Here is a 22,564-nt window from a genome sequence, read left to right as displayed (position 1 = left end):
GAAATACCTACAAAGATATGAGAGAATATTGTAAAGCTGAAGATACTGGTTATGAAAAAACATATCAACTGAAATGAATTTAGTGGATGGGTTGACAAACAGATTGGATACCATCAAATAACATATTAGTAAGGTAGAAATTAGGGAAACCTCCCAGAAAATATCTGGAAACAATAAAGAGGTGGGAAAAATAAAATTAAAAGATATGCAGAGAATCCTGCTAACAAAACCTAACAAAACCCACGATTTGGGCTATTAAGAAGGATTGACAGAATAAAAGTTATGCCTTCTGTTCTACAGGAAACCTATCTGGATTACCAGTATAAGAGCCACCATATACTGAGTTTGTTTCATCACTGCTAGCTTATTTCCACGCACGATTCCATCTGATCTTCACAGTGACACTAAGAGATTTGTAATACCATCATCCCTAGTGCACAGGTGAAGAACTGAAGCTTGTTGAGGCGTAACATATGCATCCCATTTTTATACGAGATTAGAGTTAATCCTTCATACAGATCAGGGTGGGTCTTCCCATTCCAAGATTAGGGTTCGGCTTCTCTCCGGATCCTAGTTTGTAATCAGGCGCAGAGGGTGGGGCGGAGGCGGCCGCTCCAGGGTAAATGTTGGGCAAAGCCCGCCCTGAAGGCGGGACCACGGTGGGGCGTGGCCTCACGCCAATTCTCTCCGAGGATCTGGGCGGGACCTCCGCAGGGCCGTAAAGATCTCTCAGAGTCGTGAAGTGGCGTGGCGCAGAAGCGTTGCTTTACGACGTCTGGAGGAATACGCCGGGTCGGCATTCACGGCCTGTGACTTGCTGTAGCACGTGGGCCTCTGTAGTTCTTCTCGCTTGTAAGTCTTACCTGCCGGCGTGGAGCAGCCACCTTGACGGATAGAGTGGCAGCGGAGGCCCAGGCTCGTGAGCTAATGGATTTTGCTGCTGAAAATGAAGCCACGTCGGGAGGCGGTCTCCAGCGCGGAGCCGAGGGGGCGCGGCCGCCGCTCGAACCCGGCGCGGGGGAGGCGGGGAAGGGGCTGACAGGAATGGAGAAAATAGGGGATGGAGAAGAAGCGGGTGCGCAGAGGGCAGAGGAAACGCGGGTGTTTCCAACGGCTGTGAAGCTAGAAGATACGACCTGGTCGGAAATGGAAGAAGGTGTGCTGGGCGGCCGGTGGATAAAGCAGGAGGCGGAGGACGGGCCTGAGGTGAAGGAGGAGAAACCGGACACCTGGGAGGTGAAGCAGGAGGCGGACGGCGGTGTGGTGGTGAAAGAGGAGAAGGTGGATGGGCCAGAGATAAAGGAAGAGAAAGTGAAGGTGAAGGAAGAGGTGATGGACTGGCCAGAAGTGAAGGAAGAGAGGAAAGATAACTTGGAGATAAAACAGGAAGAGATGGTGTTTGCTCAGAACATAAAGGAAGAGACGATGGATGAGGTGTGTGTGAAAGAAGAAAAGTATTTCCCGAAGGAAGAAGCGCTGGATGACACGAAGGTGAAAGAAGAGCCGCAGATAAGTTGCCCCGCGGGCTCGAAGCGGAAACTGGCCATGTCAAGGTAGGGCTTCGGGAATCCATGGGCGGGGATGAAGCTGCGGGGTCCTCCGATGTCTGGTTGGAAGGCAACTGCACAACCAGCAGGTGCAGAAAATTAAGCACAAGTTGGGTCCCTGGAACCCGGGTCGTGGGAGTGGGGAGCGAGGAATTGGGGCTGGAGGGTCTTGTCAGGTAACCGATTCAATGAAAATATGTGAGGTTGGTGGTGCCCCGTGAGCAAGTCAGGAGATGGAAACCCTGGGGACCAGAAACCCCTGGACCAGGTTCTGGCTGGACTTAATGTGCCCTTGACTCGGTATTGGTTTGAGGGGGGGATAGAGGTGAGGAAAAGGCTAATAAACTAACAATGACAAAGTGGGTTAAGTTAAAATCATACAACAATGCACTCAAACGCATCCAGTTGTTTCGTGTTCTAAGGATACCATGACTATTCGTTATTTTTATTTGTTTTTCCAGTTGTGTGTGGTCAAGTGACATAGGAAGTAAAGAGTGATCAGATTCTTGGGACTTTCACTATCTAGAACGCAATAGGTCCTAGAATAGCAGGTGAAGACAGGTAGTAATAGCAGACCTAGGTTATTCTGATGCCCATTCCAGGTTGGGTGTGTAGTTGAGGAAAAAGATTCAACTGCTGTTCTCCGAATTGGACTGAGTCTTACACAGTTTTACTGGGGTGTGAGCCTCTAATATATCTAAACATAACTCATGGATTGAACTTCTGGATATAGCACACACACCATCGTTAAGAGATTGCCAGGAATTGCAAGTTAAAAATGCCATGGAATCATCTCTTTCTCTGATGATAGTAGTAAAAGAAGTCAAAAGTGAGATGATTTTTTTAAACAAATCTAATACATATTTTCTTGAGTTACATATCGCTAACAATACTGTAAATGTAGTCATTTGGGGACAGTTTCCTAGAAGAGAATTTTCTAACAATGTTTGACAGCTGTTGAGTATTTTGTCAGAGTTACTTTCATATATTTTATTCACTATGCCTGTAAATTGATTGTGATAAGTAATTGACTCAGATTAAAATTTTATAAACAAATAAGTAGAATTAATAATTGATAATGTACTACGTTTCATGTGCGCTTTGTAGATGTGAAACTTGTGGTACAGAAGAAGCCAAGTACAGATGTCCACGTTGTATGCGGCATTCTTGCAGGTATGTGTGTGTATGTGTATATATATATATATATATTAGAGGCCCGATGCATGAAAATTCGTGCAAGAGTAGGCCTTCCTTCCCCTGGCTGCTGGCGCTGGCTTCCCTCCGGGACCCGGGCTTCCCTCCTCTGGCTGCCTGCAGGTACCCGGGACCCAGGCTGGCTTCCCTCGTGCCACCTGCAGGCACCCAGGCCCAGGCTAGCTTCCTTCTGGCCCCAGCTTCGTCAGGAAGGATGTCCGGAAGACATCTGGTCTCGATAGCATATTACCCTTTTATTGTTATAGATAATTTCCTACCTTATTATCTCTTTCTGTACCATTGTTACTTCAAAATATAAAAGTGCCTCCTCTTTTCTCTTTAGTTTGCCCTGTGTAAAGAAACACAAAGCAGAACTGACATGTAATGGAGTTCGAGATAAAACTGCCTATGTTTCATTACAACAGTTTACTGAAATGGATCTCCTAAGTGGTAAGCCTTCTTATGCATAGCAGATTGATGCTTCCTGGCCATTGCTATATGCCGTTTGTTTATTTTTCTGTTTTGAAATTTTTAGATTATCGATTTTTGGAAGATGTGGCAAGAACAGCAGACCATATTTCCAGAGATGCTTTATTGAAAAGATCATTAAGCAATAAACATGTAAGTATTTCTTCTAATCTTTTCCAGTTAGAATTCCTTTTAATTAATTAGATTCATTTTTTTCACTCAACAAAATGTATTAGGTGGCCACTATGGTCTGAAGTCTATTCCAGTTACTAGGGATACAGCACTGACCAAAACAAAGGCCTTCACCTCATGGAACTTGTATTGTAAGGGGAGACACAGAAGTTGAGTAGAAAAAAATATTTAATTTCAGGTGGAATTAAGTGCATGTGGAAAATAAAGAAGGCACAGGAGGTTAAAGAAAATGAGAATACTGTTTGTTGGGAAGAGGTTGTGAGGGTACTATTTTTGATACAGGGGTCAGGAGAAGCTGCTTTTAGAGATGACATTTAAGCGGTGATCTGAATGATGAGAAAGAGGCAGTCTCGTGAACATTTGGAGGAAGACTATACCAGGAAGAGACAAAAGTAAAGATAGTCAGGAGCAAGGCTGGTGTGTTTGAAGAATTAAAATAAGGGCAAAGCGACTGAAGTGAGAATGTTGAACTTTCGTTCTAGTTTATTCTGAGTGAAACTAGAAGGCATAGAAAGGTTCTGAGAGTGTTTGCTTTTAGAAAGATCATTCTTACTGCTGTCTGGAAAATGGACTTTAGCTGGTAAGAGTGGGAGATTGGAAGCTGCGAGACCAGTTTAAAGGCAGTTGCTTCAGATACGGGATGATAATGCTATGCTATTAGAATTATTAGGAAGCAATTAGATTATGGATTTAAAGGAATAGCTAATAGGACTTGCTATTTCAATACACGTAATTTTCATACTCTTTCATCCCTTTTTTTAAAATCCTCATCCAAGCATATGTTTATGGATTTTAGATAGAGGGAGGAAGAGAGAGAGAAAATGAGAAACATCGATTTGTTGCCTCTCATACGTGCCCCAACTAAGGACCAAACCCAAAACCTAGGTATGTGTCCTGACTGGGAATCCAACCTAAGACCTGTTGGTGTATGGGATGATGCTCTAACCAGCTGAGCGCACCAGCTAGGGTTCATCCTTTTTTCATTCATTGAGCACTATTCAAAATTAAAGCTTACATATTTGAAATATTTTGCAACTGCTATTGTTCCAGAAATTCTTTAATGATATTAAATGATGTCATGGAATTATGTTCATTTTTTCAGACACTATTTTAATATTGAAGTTTCAGAATTTTAATACCTTTTAAACATGTTTTATTGGTGTTTTTAGTACAGACATGACATTACATGTATCTGAAAGAAAGATTATCGTGCATCAACTTTTTTCCTTAAGCTTAATTAGAATTCTACTTAAAAGATAAATTACTCTTTAATTTTTTTCTTTTTGTGAAGTATGGCTTGCACATAAAAAAGCATAAACGAAATACACTGTTTAATGAATAATTATAAAGTTAACATCCATCTAATTACCATTCAAGTCTAAAATTAGAACATTCACTTGCTTCTCAAAAGTTCCCTGCTCCCCCTTGTGCCCTTCTCTAATCCATTGTTATTTCTGAATAGTTTTCTAGTTTAAGACTGTACCACAATTTATCCATTCTTTTTTTGGTAGATTTTGAGTTTTCTGTAATAACAAAAGACAAAAATTAGAAACAATGCTACTATGAACAGTTTATTTGTGAATTGTAGTTTGCATGTGCACATGTTTTTCAGGGGTTTATATCTGGGAGTGGAATTGCTTTGTTGTGGGGTGTACATCTCTTCAGTTTGACTAGGTGTTACCAAAACATTTTCCAAAGTGGTTATACCAGCTCCCAATAGAGTGTAAATGTCCCTATTGTCACATCCTGTCCAATATTTGATGTGGTCAAAGTTTAAAAATTTTGTCGCCCAGCTGGTGTGGCTAAGTAGTTGAGTGTCGACCTGTGACAGGAGATCAGAGTTTGATTCCAGTCAGAACACATACTTGGGTTGTGGGCTCGATCCTCAGTCTGGGGTGTGCAGAAAGCAGTCGATCAATGATTCTCATCATTGATGTTTCTATCTCTTTTTCCCTCTCTCTTCCTCTCTAAAATCAATAAAAAAAAATGTATTTTTAAAAAAATTTGTCCATTAGATGGCTGCATAATCTTATTGTGGTTTTTAATTTGCAGTTCTCTAATTCCTAATGAGATTGAACACCTTTCAAATATTTCATTGGCCATTTGGATTTTCTCTTTTGTGGAATGCCTGTTTAAGGCTTTTGCTCATCTTTTCATTGATCAGCTTTCTTCTTACTGGTTTTTTAGGAATTCTTTGTATTTCTTGGATGCTGGTTGTTGGTTGTCTGTGCTATAAATATATTATTCCATACTTTGGTTTTTGGGTTTTTTTCGCTCAATAGTGTCTTGTGGTGAATAAATGTTCTTGATGTTAATGTAGTCAAATTTATCATGTTTTGTTCATAGTTAGTTTTATGTGTTTATAAAAGAAACCCTTACCTACCTGGAAGTTATAAAGTTGTTCTCCCATAGTTATTTTCTAAAAGCTTTTAGTGTTGCATCTCACATTTATATCTGTAAACTACCTGGAATTAATTTTTGTGTAACATGGGGAGTGGAGGTCCCATTTAATTTTCCATTTGGATAATCCACTTTTTCTAGCACCATTTATTGAAGAGTTCATCTTTTCATTATTGCTCTGCAAGACCATGTTTGTCGTATATCAAGCATCCATATATGCTTGGGTCAGTTTCTGGCTAACTGTCCCACTTGTCTATCCACACCAATTATTGTAGCGGTGTGTTTTTGTTGTTGTTGTTGTTGTAATTTTTTGTTTATTTGTTTTTATTGAAACTTGCTATCTGATAGAGTAACTCCTCCCTCTTTGTTCATTTTCTAGAGCCGTGGTCAGCAAACTGCGGCTCGCGAGCCACACGCGGCTCTTTGGCCCCTTGAGTGTGGCTCTTCCTAAGCCTTAGGAGTACCCTAATTAAGTTAATAACAATGTACCTACCTATATAGTTTAAGTTTAAAAAATTTGGCTCTCAAAAGAAATTTCAGTCGTTGTACTGTTGATACTTGTCTCTGTTGACTAATGAGTTTGCCGACCACTGTTCTAAAGTATTGCTGTATTCTTTGTAATTCTCTATAAATCGGAAAAATCAGCCTGTTGGTTTTATAGTTCTTCCTGCCCCAACCTGAGCATTTTGATTGGGGTTCCATTTATTTTATAGACTAACTTGAGTGATGAGACATCTTTTTAGCATTGAATCTTTAAATCCTGGTTGTGTTGTATCTCTGCATTTATTTGTGCCTTCTTTAATATCTCTCTAATTTTCTCAGTGGGGGTCTTGCACATTTCTTGTTAGATTTATTCTTGGGCACGACTTTTTCATGCCAATTTAAATAGCATTTTAATTTTATTATCTCTATGCTGGTATTTATGAATGATTTTTTTTGTTATTGTTTATTTTATAGTGAGCAACCATATTATAATCTATCCCAGTACCTTATCTATAAATTCTTTCGGGTTTTTTTTTCTGTAAATCATCAATTTCTTTTTATCCTTAATATTTTGATCTGTCTCTCTCACTCTCCCTCCCTCCCTACTTTCTCTCTCTCCCTCCCTCTCCTTTTCTCTCTCTCTCTCTCTCTCTCTCTCTCCCCTTATTGAAAAAGCTAGGACTTCCAATTCAATGTCAGATACTAGTGATGACAGGAGATATTTATGTTGCAAGTCCCAAGTTTACCCTTAGCTTGATAGAAGGATTTTGCTAGAAGGATTCACAAGACTCTACATACAGTTGTACTCATGGGTATATTATTACAGTGAAAGGGTACAGAGTAAAATTAGCAAAAAGAAAAAGCATTTGGGGTAGTCTGGAGTAATTCAAATACAAGCTTCCAAGAATCCTCTGCCATTGGAGTCACACAGTACATAGTTAATTCTTTTGGCAGTGAGCTGTGATAACACATGTGAAGTATTGTCTACCAGGGAACACCATTAGAGACTCACTGTGCAAGGTTTTTATTGGGAGCTGATTGCAGAAGCACCCACTGCCCAGCTTGTACCAAATCCCAGACTCCCAGAAGGAAAGTAAATAATCCACATTGTTTATAAAACAGTTTCAGCACAGTGAACCATTTTTATCATTTGGAAAAGTTTTATTTCAGTTTAGGGAACTATCTATAATAATAAAAGTGTAATATGCAAATCGACTGAACAGCAGAATGACCATTTGGATGACTTTCTGGACCACCATGCTATGACACGCACTGGTGCCAGGCCAGCCAAGGCGGGTGTGATGCGATTGGTCAGGGGTCCCTGCCATCGCCCCATGATCGCCCCGCAGAGGGAGGCCCAGGTTACCCGGCTGGCGGCACTGCGGTGGGTGGCAGGGCCTCCCTCTGCGGAGCCATTGATCTCGGAGCCCCATGATCGATCGCCCTGCAGAGGGAGGCCCAGGCAACCTGGCTCGCAGCCACAGAGGGAGGCCTGGCTGGCAGCCCTGTGGTGGGTGTGCAGGGCCTCCTTCTGTGGGGCGATCGATCTGGGGACCCCACAATTGATCACCCCACAGAAGGAGGCCCTGGCCGCCGGACAGCGACACTGGGGTGGGTGTACGGGGCCGATCAGTGATCGCCCCGCAGTGGGAGGCCCAGGCCAGCCAAGCAATCACACCTTACGCCTGTCGCCCACAGAGGGAGGTGACCGGGGGAGGGGGGGCAGCGCCGCACAGATGGCAAGCAGTGGCAGCGGCAGGTGCGGGGCTGGCAGCCGGGGACAGGAAAGCCCCAATAGGCCCTGATTGCTGGGCAGGCCTAGAGACCCTACCCGAGGGGTCCCGGATTGCGAGAGAACACAGGCCAGGCTGAGGGACACCCCCACTCCCCCCCCCCCCCCCGCCTTCACGAATTTCGTGCACCAGGCCTCTAGTTTACTAATAAGTCAAATTCCCAGACACCAGCCAAGGGTCAACCTTATAAGCAGAACCTTTTAAGGATAACAGTCTCAGGCTCACTATGTTAACTCTTCTGTACATCATTGTTTTGTAACTCCTGACCATAAATAAAAAACTTTCAAGATTTTAACATGATGTTTGCTCTTATATTTTGTAGAATAATTTTATATTTACATAAAGAATTTCTACTTTGCTAAGAGACTTTTTCATAAACCTTTATTTGGTTTTCTATTTTAAGCTAAACTTACAAGGTGTTATTATCTTAACAAAGCATGCTTTTATACTTTGCAGCATTCAGTTGTCTTATATGTGTGTGTACACATTATTCATTCATTAATTTTGTATTTCTGTTCATGAGTAAGATTGACCTCTAATTTTTCATTTTAGTATTTCCTTAGGTTTCCATATCTATATGATTCTAGTTTCATAAAATTATTTGGGAATGTTTTCATTTTGTTTTTTGATTCATTGGATTATTGAACTTAATTACTAGAATTATTTCTTTCTTGGGAATTTGGTAAAATTTATTAATGAACTAATATGTGCTTAGAGTTTGAGCCAATGAGGTATGTTCTTTATTATTTATGGGACTGGTCAGGTTTTCTCTCTTTTTGAGTCATTGTTAATGGATTACATTTTTCTAAGAATTTGTCCATTTAAGACCTGTGTTTATGGCCCAGCATGTGGATATGTTTTATAGTGTTCTGTTTGCTTGAAAAATAAAAAGTATTCTGCAATTGCTGAATATATAGTCTATATATTCCTAATAAATCTATATAGTCTATATATTAGGTTAGATTTATTAGTTATGTTGTTCTAATTGTTTATAACAATACAGATTTTTTTTTTATCAGTTCCAGAGAGAGGTAGGTTAACATTTCCCAATAGATAAAATCAAAAGGATTTGTTTGTTTCCCCTTATGGTTCAGTTAGTACTTGAATGCTAAATTATTAGATATATATCTCAGGAAACAGTCCTTTGCTTGGTATTTGCATAGTGTGATTTTTTTCCCTTACTTTTACTATAGTATCCTTATGTTCTGGTTATGTCTTTTCTAAGTACCATATAATTGGTCTTCTATAGTCTGACAACTGTAACTTTTAACTGAATCACTAAGTTCATTTACATTTTGATAAAATTGCCTATATATTTGGCTTTATTTTTTAAAATATTTCTTATTTTTTAATTCCAGGTGACAGTCAATATTATATTAGTTTCAGATGTACAGCATAGTGGTTAGACTTTTATATAATTTATGAAGTGATCCCCCTGATAAGTCTAGCACCCCCTGACAACATAGTTATATACTTATTACAATGTTTTTTATTATATTTCCTATGCTGTACTTTACCTCCCATGACCATTTTGTAACTGCCAATTTGTACTTAATCCCTTCATCTTTATCACCCAGCTCCCCAACACCCCCTCCCACCTCGCAACCAACAGTTTGTTCTCTGTATCTGTAAGTTTGTTTCTGTTTTTGTTTGTTTATTTTGTTTTTCAGATTACACATATGTTTGAAATCATATGGTATTTGTCTTTCTCTAACTTATATAACTTAGCATAATACCCTCTAGGTCCACACATGTTGTTACAAATGGCAAGATTTCACTCTTTTATGGCAGAGTAATATTTCATTGTATATATGCACCACAGCTTCTTTACCAGTTGTCAATTGATGGACACTTAGGTTGCTTCCATATCTTGGTTATTATAAATGTTGCAGTGAATATAGGGATGTATTTGTCTTTTCAAATTAGTATTTTGGCTTTCTTTGGTTAAATACCCAGAAGTGACATTGCTGGGCCCTTCTTGGTCTCTTGTTATATATGGCCTTTTGTTTTAAAGTCTATTTTGTCTGACAGAACTATTGCTCCCCCAGCTTTTTTTCTTTGTTTGTTTCCATTTGCATGAGATATTATTTTCCATTCCTTTACTTTCAGTTTTTGTGTCTTTTGATCTGAAGTGGGTCTCTGTAGGCAGCATATGTATAGTTTTTTTTTTCTTATCCATTCAGCCACCTCATGTCTTTTGATTAAAGTATGTAACCATTTACATTTAAAGTTAATTATTGATAGGTATATATTACCATCATTTTATTACTCATTTTTTAAAATCTTTTTCTTTTTTCTTTTTTTAATAATTTTTTAAAATATATTTTATTGATTTTTTTACAGAGAGGAAGGGAGAGAGAGAGTTAGAAACATCGATGAGAGAGAAACATCAATTAGCTGCCTCCTGCACACCTCCCACTGGGAATGTGCCCGCAACCAAGGTACATGCCCCTGACCGGAATCGAACCTGGGACCTTTCAGTCCGCAGGCCGACGCTCTATCCACTGAGCCAAACCGGTTCCGGCTAAAATCTTTTTCTTCTTAAAGAAGTCCCTTTAAAATTTGTTTTGTTGTATGGTTTCGCGGTGATGAACTCGTTTAGCTTTTTTTTTTTTTTTTTTTTAATCTGGGAAGCTCTTTATCTCTTTCCATTTTAAATTATTACCTTGCTGGGTAGAGTAATATTGGTTGTAAATCCTTGCTTTTCGTTACTTTGAATATTTTGTGCCAGTGTCTTTGGCCTGCAAAGTTTCTGTTGAGAAATCAGCTGACAGTCTTATGGGAGCTCCCTTTTAGGTAACTAATTGCTTTTCTCTTGCTGCCTTTAAGATTTTTTTTTTTTTTTCCTTTAGCCTTTTGGATTTTAATTATGATGTTTCTTGGTGTGGGCCTCTTTGATTTGGTCTTGTTTGGGACTGTCTGCACTTCCTGTACTTATATGTCTATTTCCTTTGTCAAGATAGAGAAGTTTTCATCCATTATTTCATCTAATAGGTTTTTAATCCCTTGCTCTCTCTTTTCCTCCTGGTATGTCTATGATGTGAATGTTGTTACCCTTGATGTTATCCCACAGTTCCATTAAACTATCCTCATTAAAACAATTTTTTTTTGGTATACCTATTGAGTGTTTCCCACTACCGTGTTTACCAAATCACTTTATCTAATCAGGTGAGGATTAACAACAAAAAATGGGTAAAAGAGAAAGAACTATATAGGTAACACCTATGTTTGTCAAATGTCTTTTTTTTTTTTTTTTTAATCCTTCTCTTGGCTTATAGAGTGTATAGGTAAAAGCACAGGCTCTGTAATTACACAGACCTGGGTTTGAATACAGGCTCTCTCAGAAATAGTTGTATAGCCCTAGCCAGTTTGGTCCCATGGATACAGTGTCGGCCTGTGGACCAAAGGGTCCCGAGTTTGATTCCAATCAAGGACACATACCATGGTTGCAGGCTCCTCCTTGCCCCGGCCCCTGGTCAGACATGTGCAGGAGGCAACCAATGGATGTGTTTCTCTCACATCTGCTATTTCTCTATGTCTTTCCCTCTCTCTTCCACTCTAAAAAAATCAATGGAAATGGAAAAATGTCCTTGGATGAGAATTAAAAAAATAAAATGTGTGGTTTTTTTTTTAAAAAAAAGTTGTATAATGTTGGCATCTTATGAATTCTCACTGCTAAAATGGGGGTAATGGTAGTACCTACCTCATAGTATTGTGAGTATTAAACAACAGTATTGCTTAGCACAGTTGGTAAAATATAAGCATTCAATAAATCTTAACTCTTATATTTTAAAAGTTATTTTATTCACTTTTGAAATTTAAGGAATTTTAAAATTAATTTGTCTTTATTTGTTGTTGTTAGATGTGCTTTATAAAAAATCGTGCTCGAAGGCAAGGTATTAACTTAAAACTTCTACCCAATGGGTTCACCAAGAGGAAAGAAAATTCAACATTTTTCGATAAGAAGTAAGTTTCTAACTTCTTCCTTAGTCTATCTGGTGTTCTGATTTTATCAGGAACATTTTTTAAGGTTTAGTTTGATATAGAGGTACCAGTAGTGTGGTCTGTGAGCTGTTTGTTATTGGTCTATGAAAAGATGACTATACAAATTGAAAATAAGCATTTAGAAACAAGATTTCATTTGAGAGCCAGTGATGAGAAAGAAAAAGACTTGGGAAACTTTTACTCTGCAGTGAATGTGAATACAGGTAATACAACAGAGATTAGTTTGCTGCTTTCTGAAAGTGCTAGATCAAAAAGGCCCCAATAGTAGAGAGTACTGTAAGGATTTCAGGATATTGTAAGTAGCCCACTAAATTATTGGGTAATACCTTTCAAAAGTCAAGATTCTGGATTTAGAGTAAAAACAAAAAAAACTGAGTCCCTTCTTCAGTCTCTTAGTATGTGTAAGAACTTGTACAAATTACTTCCTTTTTCTAGGCCTCATCTGTAAGATGTGGGGGTTGTACTAAGTAAAATCTAAGATTCCTTCCAACTTTACTACTCCATAAATTTAAAAGACAGACCATCAGATTATTATTTAACCTTCTACCTTTTCAACATGTTTTATTTTTTTTTGTATGTTTCAAGTCATAAATATTTGTAAAGGTGGTTTTCCTTTTTCCTGGTTGGCTTCCAGAAGTAAAGTAATGCCTTCTATTTATTAAATGTGAGATGATTCCTTTGTACATTTTGAAACTAAAATGTCTGGAAATTGACATAATTTGTTTGAAATTTAAGGTGACTGGTTTGTGCATTCACAAAAATAAAGGCGCACACTTTTTATTTTTCTCCAGCTAATCTTTTTCCTTTTGTAAATATAGTATAGACCAGGGGTGGGCAAACTTTTTGACTCGAGGGCCACAATGGGTTCTTAAACTGGACCGGAGGGCTGGAACAAAAGCATGGATGGAGTGTTTGTGTGAACTAATATAAATTCAAAGTAAACATCATTACATAAAAGGGTACGGTCTTTTTTTTTTTTAGTTTTATGGGCCGTAGTTTGCCCATGGCTGATACAGACTGCTTTTCTTGTTAATGCAAATCTGCCTCATTATTTTTAAGTTGTCTGTTCCAACTATAACTACTGTATAATAATTTAATTATTCCCATATTCATGCACATTTAGCTTATTTCTAGTTTGTAATTGTTACAAATAATGTTGTAACAAATATCATTGAATAGATTATTTTGGGTGCTTATGTGACTTTTTCTGTAGGATTGATTAGTTCCTAGAAAGCATAATTACTGGGTCAGAGACTACATGGGTTTAAACTTTTTAAAGAGACTCCAAGTTGTTTTCCCTAAAAATGTACCACTTTGTACCTTCATCAAAAATAGTATCAGAGTACATATCTTAGTTGTATTGTACTTTAATTGAATATTTAAATTGTTTTTGTCTATCTGATTGTTAGAGAGGCTGATCTCTTAAATTTGTATTTCTTTTCAGATGTGCCTATTTATATCTCTTCTTGCTCTGTTACATACATTTGAACGTTTTCATCAGTCTGTTTATCCTTTAATTTTGCCTTCCGTTTTTGATACATGTTAAATAATTGTAAAAAAAAAAAAAAAAGTCTGTAAAACACAGAGGTAGAAAAATTGGAGTGGTTAAGAGCACAAACTAGACCAGTCTGCCTGAGTTCAAATTTCTCTCATCAGCCTTTCCTAGCTATGTGACCTTAAGTTAATGCACCTAGTTGACTTGTGCCTCAATTTCCTCATCTATAAAGTGGGGCTAGCAGTAAGTTAGGGTTAAACCAGTTTTTATTTCTGTTGGTAGTACTATATGAGAATATCTGTGTAAATATCTTACTAGTACTGAGTTACTGAGTTGTCTCTTTTTAAAAACACTTTTAATACCCTGGCCAGTTTGGCTCAGTGGTTGAAGCGTTGGATCCCAGGCCTGGTTGGGGTGTGTGTGGGAGGCAACCAGTGTTTCTCTCTCTTTTTCTCTCTCTCTCCCTTCCTTCTTCCTCCCTCCCTTCCACACTCTCTCTTAAAAATCAATGGGAAAACTATCCTCAAGTGAGTATTAAAAACAAATTTTTTTTACCCATTTTAAAGGTTAAAATAATATTTTAATTTTATTTCATTTAATTGTTACTGAGATATGGAATATTTGTTCACAAGTTTCAGAGTGATATCTTAAAGTTTAATTGTAACAGACTTTAATGCAGTCTGCTAAGTTAAGATGATTTATCATTTGTAAAATAATTTTGGGAGTCAGTTCAGTGGGGAAAAAAAATTTTAATCTGTGTGACAGAATTTTTCCATTTGTTCATTGTTAAATGACCTGTTATATTTTTAAATGAAAATGATTTTTCTACGAACTGAATTTTAAAATGTCTGACTTCAGATGTTGGATGAATAATAAAGTATTAGCAGGAGTTCCCAACTTAAGGAATATTTACTACTCATTAATCATCTTGGTAATCTCTTTAATCTCAATATTTTGTTCATTCTTGTTCAGCATTTTCATCAGTGATACAAATCTTGGCACTGTTGATGTTTTGAGCCAGAGAATTCTTTATTGTGGAAGGTCTGTCTTCTGCATTTTGGGATGTTTAGCAGTATCCATGGCCTTTACCCAGATCTTGGTAGCAAAAACCCACAAACATACACACACCCACACACGCGCGCGCGCGCCCTTTGTTGTGACAACAAAAAACATCTCCAAACATTGCCAGGTGTCCCCTGAGGTGGGGGCACAGAAGAGGGGCAAAATCACCCTTATTTGAGAAGCACTTATTTAGATGAATACAGAAGACATACTTACTGAACTTAAAGCATGGCAAAATCAGGATTATGGAAAATTTTGATTGCTAAAAGGTGGTATATAAGTAACAAGATAAATAATGAAAGTCCTATACTTTAAGGGTAGAGGGGAAAAACCCCACTTAGAAGTACCTTCTTTGGGATACTTGTGTTTTCTCAGCTATACATATGAAAATGACCAAGGTTATAGATGATGATAATGTTATTTGTTGGAAGGAGTTAAGCAGCAAATACTAAATTTTTTAAAATAATTTTTTCACCTCTGTTCTCTCTTATGTTTTGAAGAAACTCATTTTCAATGATTTCTTCAACTTTCAAAAGTGGTTAAGGCTTTGACTCAGATAAACTTGCATTTAAATATTGCCTCTACTATTTGGCACATTAAGTGATCTTGTGTAAGATCAAATTTACTGGGTTTTTGAGAGAATTGAATGAAATAATACTGTAGTACCTGACACTTAGTAAGTAATATACAGTGACAATTAAAGGTATATATTTTCTTATCTGAAATCCTGGGGATATAGTTTACTGTACTACATCCTATGTAATAATAGACAAACATGGTAATTGACCGTACCTTTGCTACGCCTCCCATGGGCTAATCCGCATGATATGCAAATTAACTGCCAACAAAGATGGCGGCTAATTTCCATAATGCAGGCAGGGTGGGACAGCGCCATCCTGCCTGCCCTGCCACCATCCAGGCCTGCTATCTGAAACCTGGGGCGGTGGGTGTCCTGTGTGCGACCCGGCCGGGGCGGCCAGGCGGGGCAGCGAAGGCTTGAAGGCGGCTCCAGCCAGAGCAGCGAAGGCTTGAAGATGGCTTCGGCCGGAGCAAAGGCCTGGGTCCCGGGTGCCAGAGGAAAACCGGTGCCGGCAGCCAGGGGAAGGGAAAGCCTCTTGCACGAATCTTTTCGTGCAACAGGCCTCTAGTTTACTATATAATATTCACTCCTAGGAGGTTTACGGTAGCATTGCATAATCAGTACTATTTCTGCAGTGAAACCTGCAACTGTTCATATTATAATGGGTAAATAATAACTAAATGGACTCAGCCAGGTTTTACTACACAAGTAGTTAAGAATAAACTTTGAGCTTGGCTATTGTGGTTCAGCGGTTGAGCGTCAACCCGGGAACCAGGAGGTCACCAGTTCGATTCTTGGTCAGGGCACATGCCCAGATTGCGGGCTCGATCCCAGTGGGGCATGCAGGAGGCAGCCGATCAATGATGTTCCTCTCTCATTGATGTTTCTATCTTCCTATTACTCTCCCTTTCTCTCTCTGTAAAAATCAATTTAAAAAATATTTTAAAGAGGAAGAAAAGGAAGGGAGGGAGGGAGGAAAAGAAAGAAAAGGAAAGGAAGGGAAAAGGAGGGGAAAGGAAACCTTTGAGTTTCTGAGATTTGGGATTGTGGAATTGTTGATATCAGATTTGATACTACTCTAAGATTATTATTATTATTATTCCCTAGGTATTAACTTGGTCCTTAGTTTGTAGTCAAAAACTCATATTTAACTTCTTGAAAATCAAATATTCAAATAGTAACTTTTGAACAATGTGGGTGAAGATTTCTTTTGGGTAGCTTTCTATAAAGTCTGAAATTATTTCAAAAGAAAAATGGTTTTAAAAATATTTAAATACCCCTATATTAAGTGTGACTAATTACCTCTGTAGAACTGTCAGCCAGTTATGTAGCAGCAAACACACTAGGTACCTTAGAAACATAGGTTCATTCTAACTCGGGTATTTATGACCAGTATCACTCTGAATTTCCTAAAGTCACATAAAAAATTATGTGACGTGAATTTTTTTTAAGAATAGGAACTGTAATTTTCATTTTGTAGTCAAAGTGGGATGTAATACCAATCAGTCTGTGAGGTAAAAAATGTAGTATTTAATAGCAATGAATTTTAGAAGACTGATGAATTTGTAGGAGCACCAGAATGGGTAACTTTCACAAAAAACAAAAAGTTAAGGGATATTTATGTTAAGAATAATTGAGCCTAGTTTGTGTAGCTCAGTGGGACGGTCACCCATTTAATTCCTGGTCAGGGCACATGTCCGGGTTTCGAGCTCGATCTTTAGTAGGGGGAGTGCAGGAGGCAGCCAATCGATGTTTCTATCTCTTTCTTCCTCTATCTGATATCTTAAAAAAAAGAAAGAAGAATTGAGCCAAAGCAGGACTGACATTCTCTATTAAAAAGAGGAGCTTGATGCAGAAGTGGTGTCCAATAGAAGGCTTCCCTGCTTATTTTGGAGCAGATCCCAAACTACTTCTATAAAATAGTGACTCTTTCAGAGATAATTCCTTATGTTCACTTTTACCCGATTCTAATCAAAACCTGTTGAAAGAAAGTTGAAGGATATTTATGAAGAAAACTGAAAGTCTACTGAATGACTTAAAATATTTTAACAAATGGAAAAAACTATCTTGTTTTTGGGAGATTCAATATTTTAGAAATAACATTCATTTTTAAAATTAATGATCTTTAAATCTGATATGATCCTAATCAAAATACTAATGGGATTTTTGTTCTTGATTTCGGATTTTTTTTTTTTTTTTTGAGAAGGAAAGAGTTTATGATAAAATGACTGAAGTTCATTTTGAAGAATAAACATGGGAGAAGACCAAGAAAAAACAGAAAGAAGAGTAATGAGGATGGACTCATTAAAATTTATGAAATTTTAATAGTTTTGTGGTGTTGACAGAGGAATCTACAGTTATCTTAGATTGTAGAAAATAAACACGGATATTTGGTCCTCTATTACATAGTCAAGATAGCATTTCAAATTAATACAGATAATTACTTATTCCATAAATGAGTTTGAGACTGTTAGCTTGCCATTTGATGGAAAAAGCTCGATCTTTTACTAGAACTTCCAGGTGGCTCAAAAACTTAAAATGAAATTTTAAGAATATGTGGAATATGTTCATAATCTTGAAGATATGAAACATCCCATCCAAAACTATAAAATAAAAACAAAACACTCAAAATTTACATATAATTTTTTAAAAATATATGGCAAAAACCATAATAAATTCAAAAGACTAACTGAACAAAAAAAGGAAATCTTTAACATATATGACAAAAAATGCTTATGCATTAATAAGAAAAAAGCTAGCAACTTAATAAAGAAAAGGGGCAAAGGAGCCCGGCCATGTGGCTCAGTGGCTGAGCATCAACCTATGAACCAGGAGGTCACAGTTCAAATCCCGGTTAGGGCACATGCCTTGGGTGGGGGCTCAATCCCCAATGTGGGGCATACAGGAAGCAGCTGATCAATGATTCTCATCATTGATGTTTCTATCTCTATTTCTCTCTCCCTCTCTGAAATCAATAAAAATGTATTTCGCCCTAGCTGGTTTAGCTCAGTGGATAGAGCATCAGACTGCAGACTGAAGGGTCCCAGATTCAATTCCAGTCAAGGGCACATGCCCGGGTTGCAGGCTCAGGAGGGAACTGGTCAGTGATTCTCTCTCACCATTGATGTTTCTATCTTTCCCTCTCCCTTCCTTTCTGAATCATAATCCTATATAGTAAAAGCCTAATATGCTAAGTGTCTGGTTGTCCATTCAACCAAGGTGTAATATGTTTCATTAAAAAAAAAAAAAAGTGTAATATGTTAATGATATGCTAAGGCCGCTCAGCCACCTGCTATGATGTGCACTGACCACCAGGGGGCATACAGTCGACCAGTCACTATGACGTGCACCGACCACCAGGGGGCAGACGCTCCAACCGGTAGGTTAGCTTGCTGCTGGGGTCCGTCCGTTTGGGACTGAGCAAGATGGGCTGGACATGCCCTGGAGCCCTCCCGCAGTCCCTCCCCAGCTAGCCAACCTCCCATGTCCCTCCCTGGCCCCAGTCATGCACTGGTGGGGTCCTTTGGCCTGGCCTGCGCCCTCTCACAATCTGGGGTCCCTCGGGGGATGTTGGAGAGCTGGTTTCGGCCTGATCCCACAGGCATAAAAGACTAATACGCAAATCAACCTAACGGCAGAATGACCGGTCGCTATGATGCACACTAACCACCAGAGGGCAGATGCTCAATTCAGGAGCTGCCCCCTGGTGGTCAGTGCACTCCACAGTGAACACAGTGGCAGGAACCTCTCCCATCTCCGCAGCAGTGCTAAGGATATATGTATGTATGTATGTATGTATATGTATCTATTTTAAAAAAGAAAAGAAAATGGGCAAAGGATAAGAATAAATGCATACATACACATACACACACATATATATGTGGCTATAAACATCCTATATAATAAAAGCCTAATATGCTAAGTGTCTGACTGTTTGACCGTTTGACCAGTCACTATGACGCACACTGACCACCGGGGGCCAGATGCTCTGACTGGTAGGTTAGCTTGCTTCTGAGATCTGGCCCATCGGGACTAGGTGAGACAGGCCAGACATGTCCTGGAGCCCTCCCACGGTCCCTCTCCAGCCCCAATCGTCCATTGGTGGGGTCCTTTGGCCTGGCCTGTGCCCTCTCTCAATCCAGGACCCCTCAGGGGATGTCGGAGAGCCGGTTTCGGCCTGATCCCCACAGGCCAGGCCGAGGGACCCCACCTGTACATGAATCTGTGCGCTGGGCCTCTACTATATTAATAATATATAATGAAGGTTTGTGTTAGCCAGGCTTTTTCCTCTTCCACTCTCTTTGAGAGTATAAATTTCTAGTCAGTAGTATAAAAGGTAATTTGGTAATATTTGTCAAAATGTTATATGTGCCTACTCAAGGAATTTAACCCACAAATATATTAGTGTAGTTCATAGAGATATATGTACACATATATCTGTCACACCATTGTTTTTAATAGTGTAAAAATTCAAATATCAATTAATATGGGACTGAGTTAAATTAATAAGGGTAACTCCATGCATTGGAATTCTATGTAGCCATTAAATAAAAACAGAGTTGGATGTAGATGTACTGTCATGGACTGACATCCATGGTATATTCAGTACAAAAAAAATATGCTGTAGTTTAAACAATTGTCAGAAAGATAGGAAGCTCACTTTTTTTATTGATGTAAAATTCACATGCAATGAAATGCACAAATCATAAGTATACATTAGTTGGGTTTTGACAAATGTATATACCCTATCAATATAGGGATATCACCCCAGAAAGGTGTTTTATTTGTTTGCTTTTAAGATCTTTGTCTTTGAAGTTTTGCAGTTTCACTATGATGTGTGTCTTCATATGATTTCTTTTTTATTTATCTTCCTTGGGATTTGTATGACAGTTCTGGAAAATTCTGATGAATTATCTTAATCTCTATTTCTTTGTCTTTGCTACATTCTGGGTAATTTATTCAGCTATATTATCCAAGTTATATTCTCTCCTCAGTGTGTCTAATTAATCTAATCTTTAGCCCATGTTGTTTTGTTTGTTTCAGTTATGTTTTTTACTAGAGGCACGGTGCACGAAATTCGTGCATGGGTAGGGTCTGTAGGCCTGGCCAGCGATCAGGGCTGATCTGTGGGGCGACCGGCAGGGTGATTGGGGGACCCCCGCTGGCACCCACCTTGGCTGGCCTAACACCGGCCCCGCCCCCCACCGCCGGTCACCTCCCTCTGTGGGGCGATTGGTGGGGTGATTGGGGGGCCCCCGCTAACACCCACCTTGGCTTGCCTGGGGCCTGTAGGCTGGAGGAAGCTCCTGCGTTGAGCATCTGCTCCCTGGTGGTCAGTGTGTGTCGTAGTGACCATTCGTTCGACTGTTGATTTGCATATTAGGTTTTTATTATACAGGATTTCTAGAAGTTCTGTTTCTTTCCCAAATCTATTTGGTCTTTTAGACAGAATCATATTCTTTTCTCTTGTTTTAAGCTTCCCTTGGTTCACTAATTTAGGACACTTATTATCTTTGTAAGTTAATTCCAGTATCTGAAGTGCTTGGAAAGCTGTTACTACTTCCCTGCTGTTTCTATAGATTCTTGATTATGATGGCTTTTTTCATTGTTTTGTTTTTTTTCTAAAATGTCATTATGAACTCAAGTTTATATAGAAGGTAATATGCATTTGCTTATGTCAGATACTCTGTGGCACCAATGTAGGACCCTCTTTAATTTCTGATTCTGAATTTTCTCAGACTGTACTACTAGTAATAATCTGAACCTCAAACCCATTTGAGGAAGCTATAGTTAGGCATTCTCAGTTGAAACTTCTCCCCACCCCATCTGTCTTATTCTCTCCCTAGAGTCCAAGCTGAAGTGGACAAGTTTCCTTGTTGTCTCCTTTTGCTAATGGGCAGTGTTTTTCTGGTTCACCCTTTCACTGATTTAATGCGGTGATCTCAGTTTGAGGTATCCAGTTTATGTGGCCCAGGATCTTGCCTCATGTTACCCAGTAGCAGTTGAAACACAGCTTCTTGGTTATCGAGATTGGCAAAGGCCTCCAGACCATGTGTATCGTAAGCATTCCACTATGGTTTTCAGTTCCTGCTTCCTTTGGCCCTAAGATTTTTCTTATTTTATGATGAGCTCACTATGTTTGTTCTATTTCTCTCCAAGGTTTCGTACTATATGCTATTGGGAGGGTTTTTAAATTATCTTCTCTACCATGCTGCCTTAATTGTTTAAAATAAGCACTGGTCCCAGTACGAAGAAGGTCATTAGTGGGAAAGAGGTGGATCCAGAAGGCATGAATATTACTGTTCATCCTGCAAGTCTACTTGGAATCTGTCTGAGAGATACAGCCATATATATGGAAAATGAAGATACATATGCATGTATCTTTGTATATATTTCATGTGTACATATACATGTATCACCTCAGTACAACAATGTTTGTGATAGCAAAACAGCAGTATGAATCTAAATATTCATCAATAGTGGACTGCCTAAATAAATTATAGTATACTGGAAAAAGAATGAAACAGCTCTAAATGTACTAATGTGGATTAATTGCCAGAAATATTAAGTGAAAAAAGATAGATGCAGAACCATGTTCATTGTATGCTACCATTGTGTGAAAATAAAGTTTTTTTTACATATATGCTTATATTATAAACTGGTAACAGTGATTATCTTAAGGGAAGGAAATTGAATAGAGATGGACAAGGATGAGAATTATGTACCCTTTTGTATCTTTTTGAATGTTTAGACTAGGTGCATATAAAGGATATTTTAAGAATAAGTAAATGAATTTTAAAAAACAATAATTTAGCCCGGCCGCTGTGGGTCAGTGGTTGAGTGTTGACCTATGAACCAGGAGGTCATGGTTTGATTCCCGGTCAGCACATGCCCAGGTTGCAGGCTCAATTCCAAGTAGGGGGCATGCAGGAGACAGCCAATCAATGATTCTCTATAATCATTGATGTTTCTCTCTCTCCCTCTCTCTTTGTCTCTGAAATCAATAAAAATATATTAAAAAAATAAATTGAATAAAATAATAAAGAGACAGTGATAGCTGTGGGCAGGACCATTATACATTTAACTTGTAAATATAGTCCTTGAAAAGTACTCTGATATTACGTGAAATTCCATATGTTACCCATGGCTGTCCCTCTTCTAGTTGTTTTTTAGTGTTTTGCTACAGGAAGCCATGGGTATCAAACCTGGAAACTGTATGATTGTGCTTGGACAACATGTCTCATTTGGTTACATAAGTTCCTACTTTTATTTCCCTGGCTTTTTGGGTGTAAAGAGTTAGCAGTGAGGTGGAGAATATACTTCAACTTGTCAATTGGAAAAAAGA

At 38.6% G+C, this 22,564-nt stretch overlaps 1 protein-coding gene across 2 annotated transcripts in view; it reads left to right on the top strand.

The window, feature by feature from the left end:
- The first annotated feature begins 751 nt into the window (after positions 1-751).
- ZNHIT6 (zinc finger HIT-type containing 6) overlaps positions 752-22,564 on the top strand; it is a 63,383-nt gene continuing 41,570 nt past the window's right edge. The window contains exons 1-5 of one of the 2 annotated variants that reach the window (XM_036350257.1): positions 752-1,553; positions 2,655-2,720; positions 3,085-3,191; positions 3,277-3,362; positions 11,940-12,043. In XM_036350257.1, the coding sequence (XP_036206150.1) occupies positions 928-1,553; positions 2,655-2,720; positions 3,085-3,191; positions 3,277-3,362; positions 11,940-12,043 (989 nt within the window). In that variant the 5' untranslated portion in view covers positions 752-927. The remainder of the gene's footprint in view (positions 1,554-2,654; positions 2,721-3,084; positions 3,192-3,276; positions 3,363-11,939; positions 12,044-22,564) is intronic. The other variant, XM_036350258.1, reaches the window with a different exon arrangement.

This window comes from Myotis myotis, unplaced genomic scaffold (genome assembly GCF_014108235.1).
Source record: "Myotis myotis isolate mMyoMyo1 unplaced genomic scaffold, mMyoMyo1.p scaffold_m19_p_2, whole genome shotgun sequence".
NCBI classification, from domain to species: domain Eukaryota; kingdom Metazoa; phylum Chordata; class Mammalia; order Chiroptera; family Vespertilionidae; genus Myotis; species Myotis myotis.
Note: the sequence above shows the minus strand (reverse complement) of the source record. Positions and strands in the feature narration are given on the sequence as shown.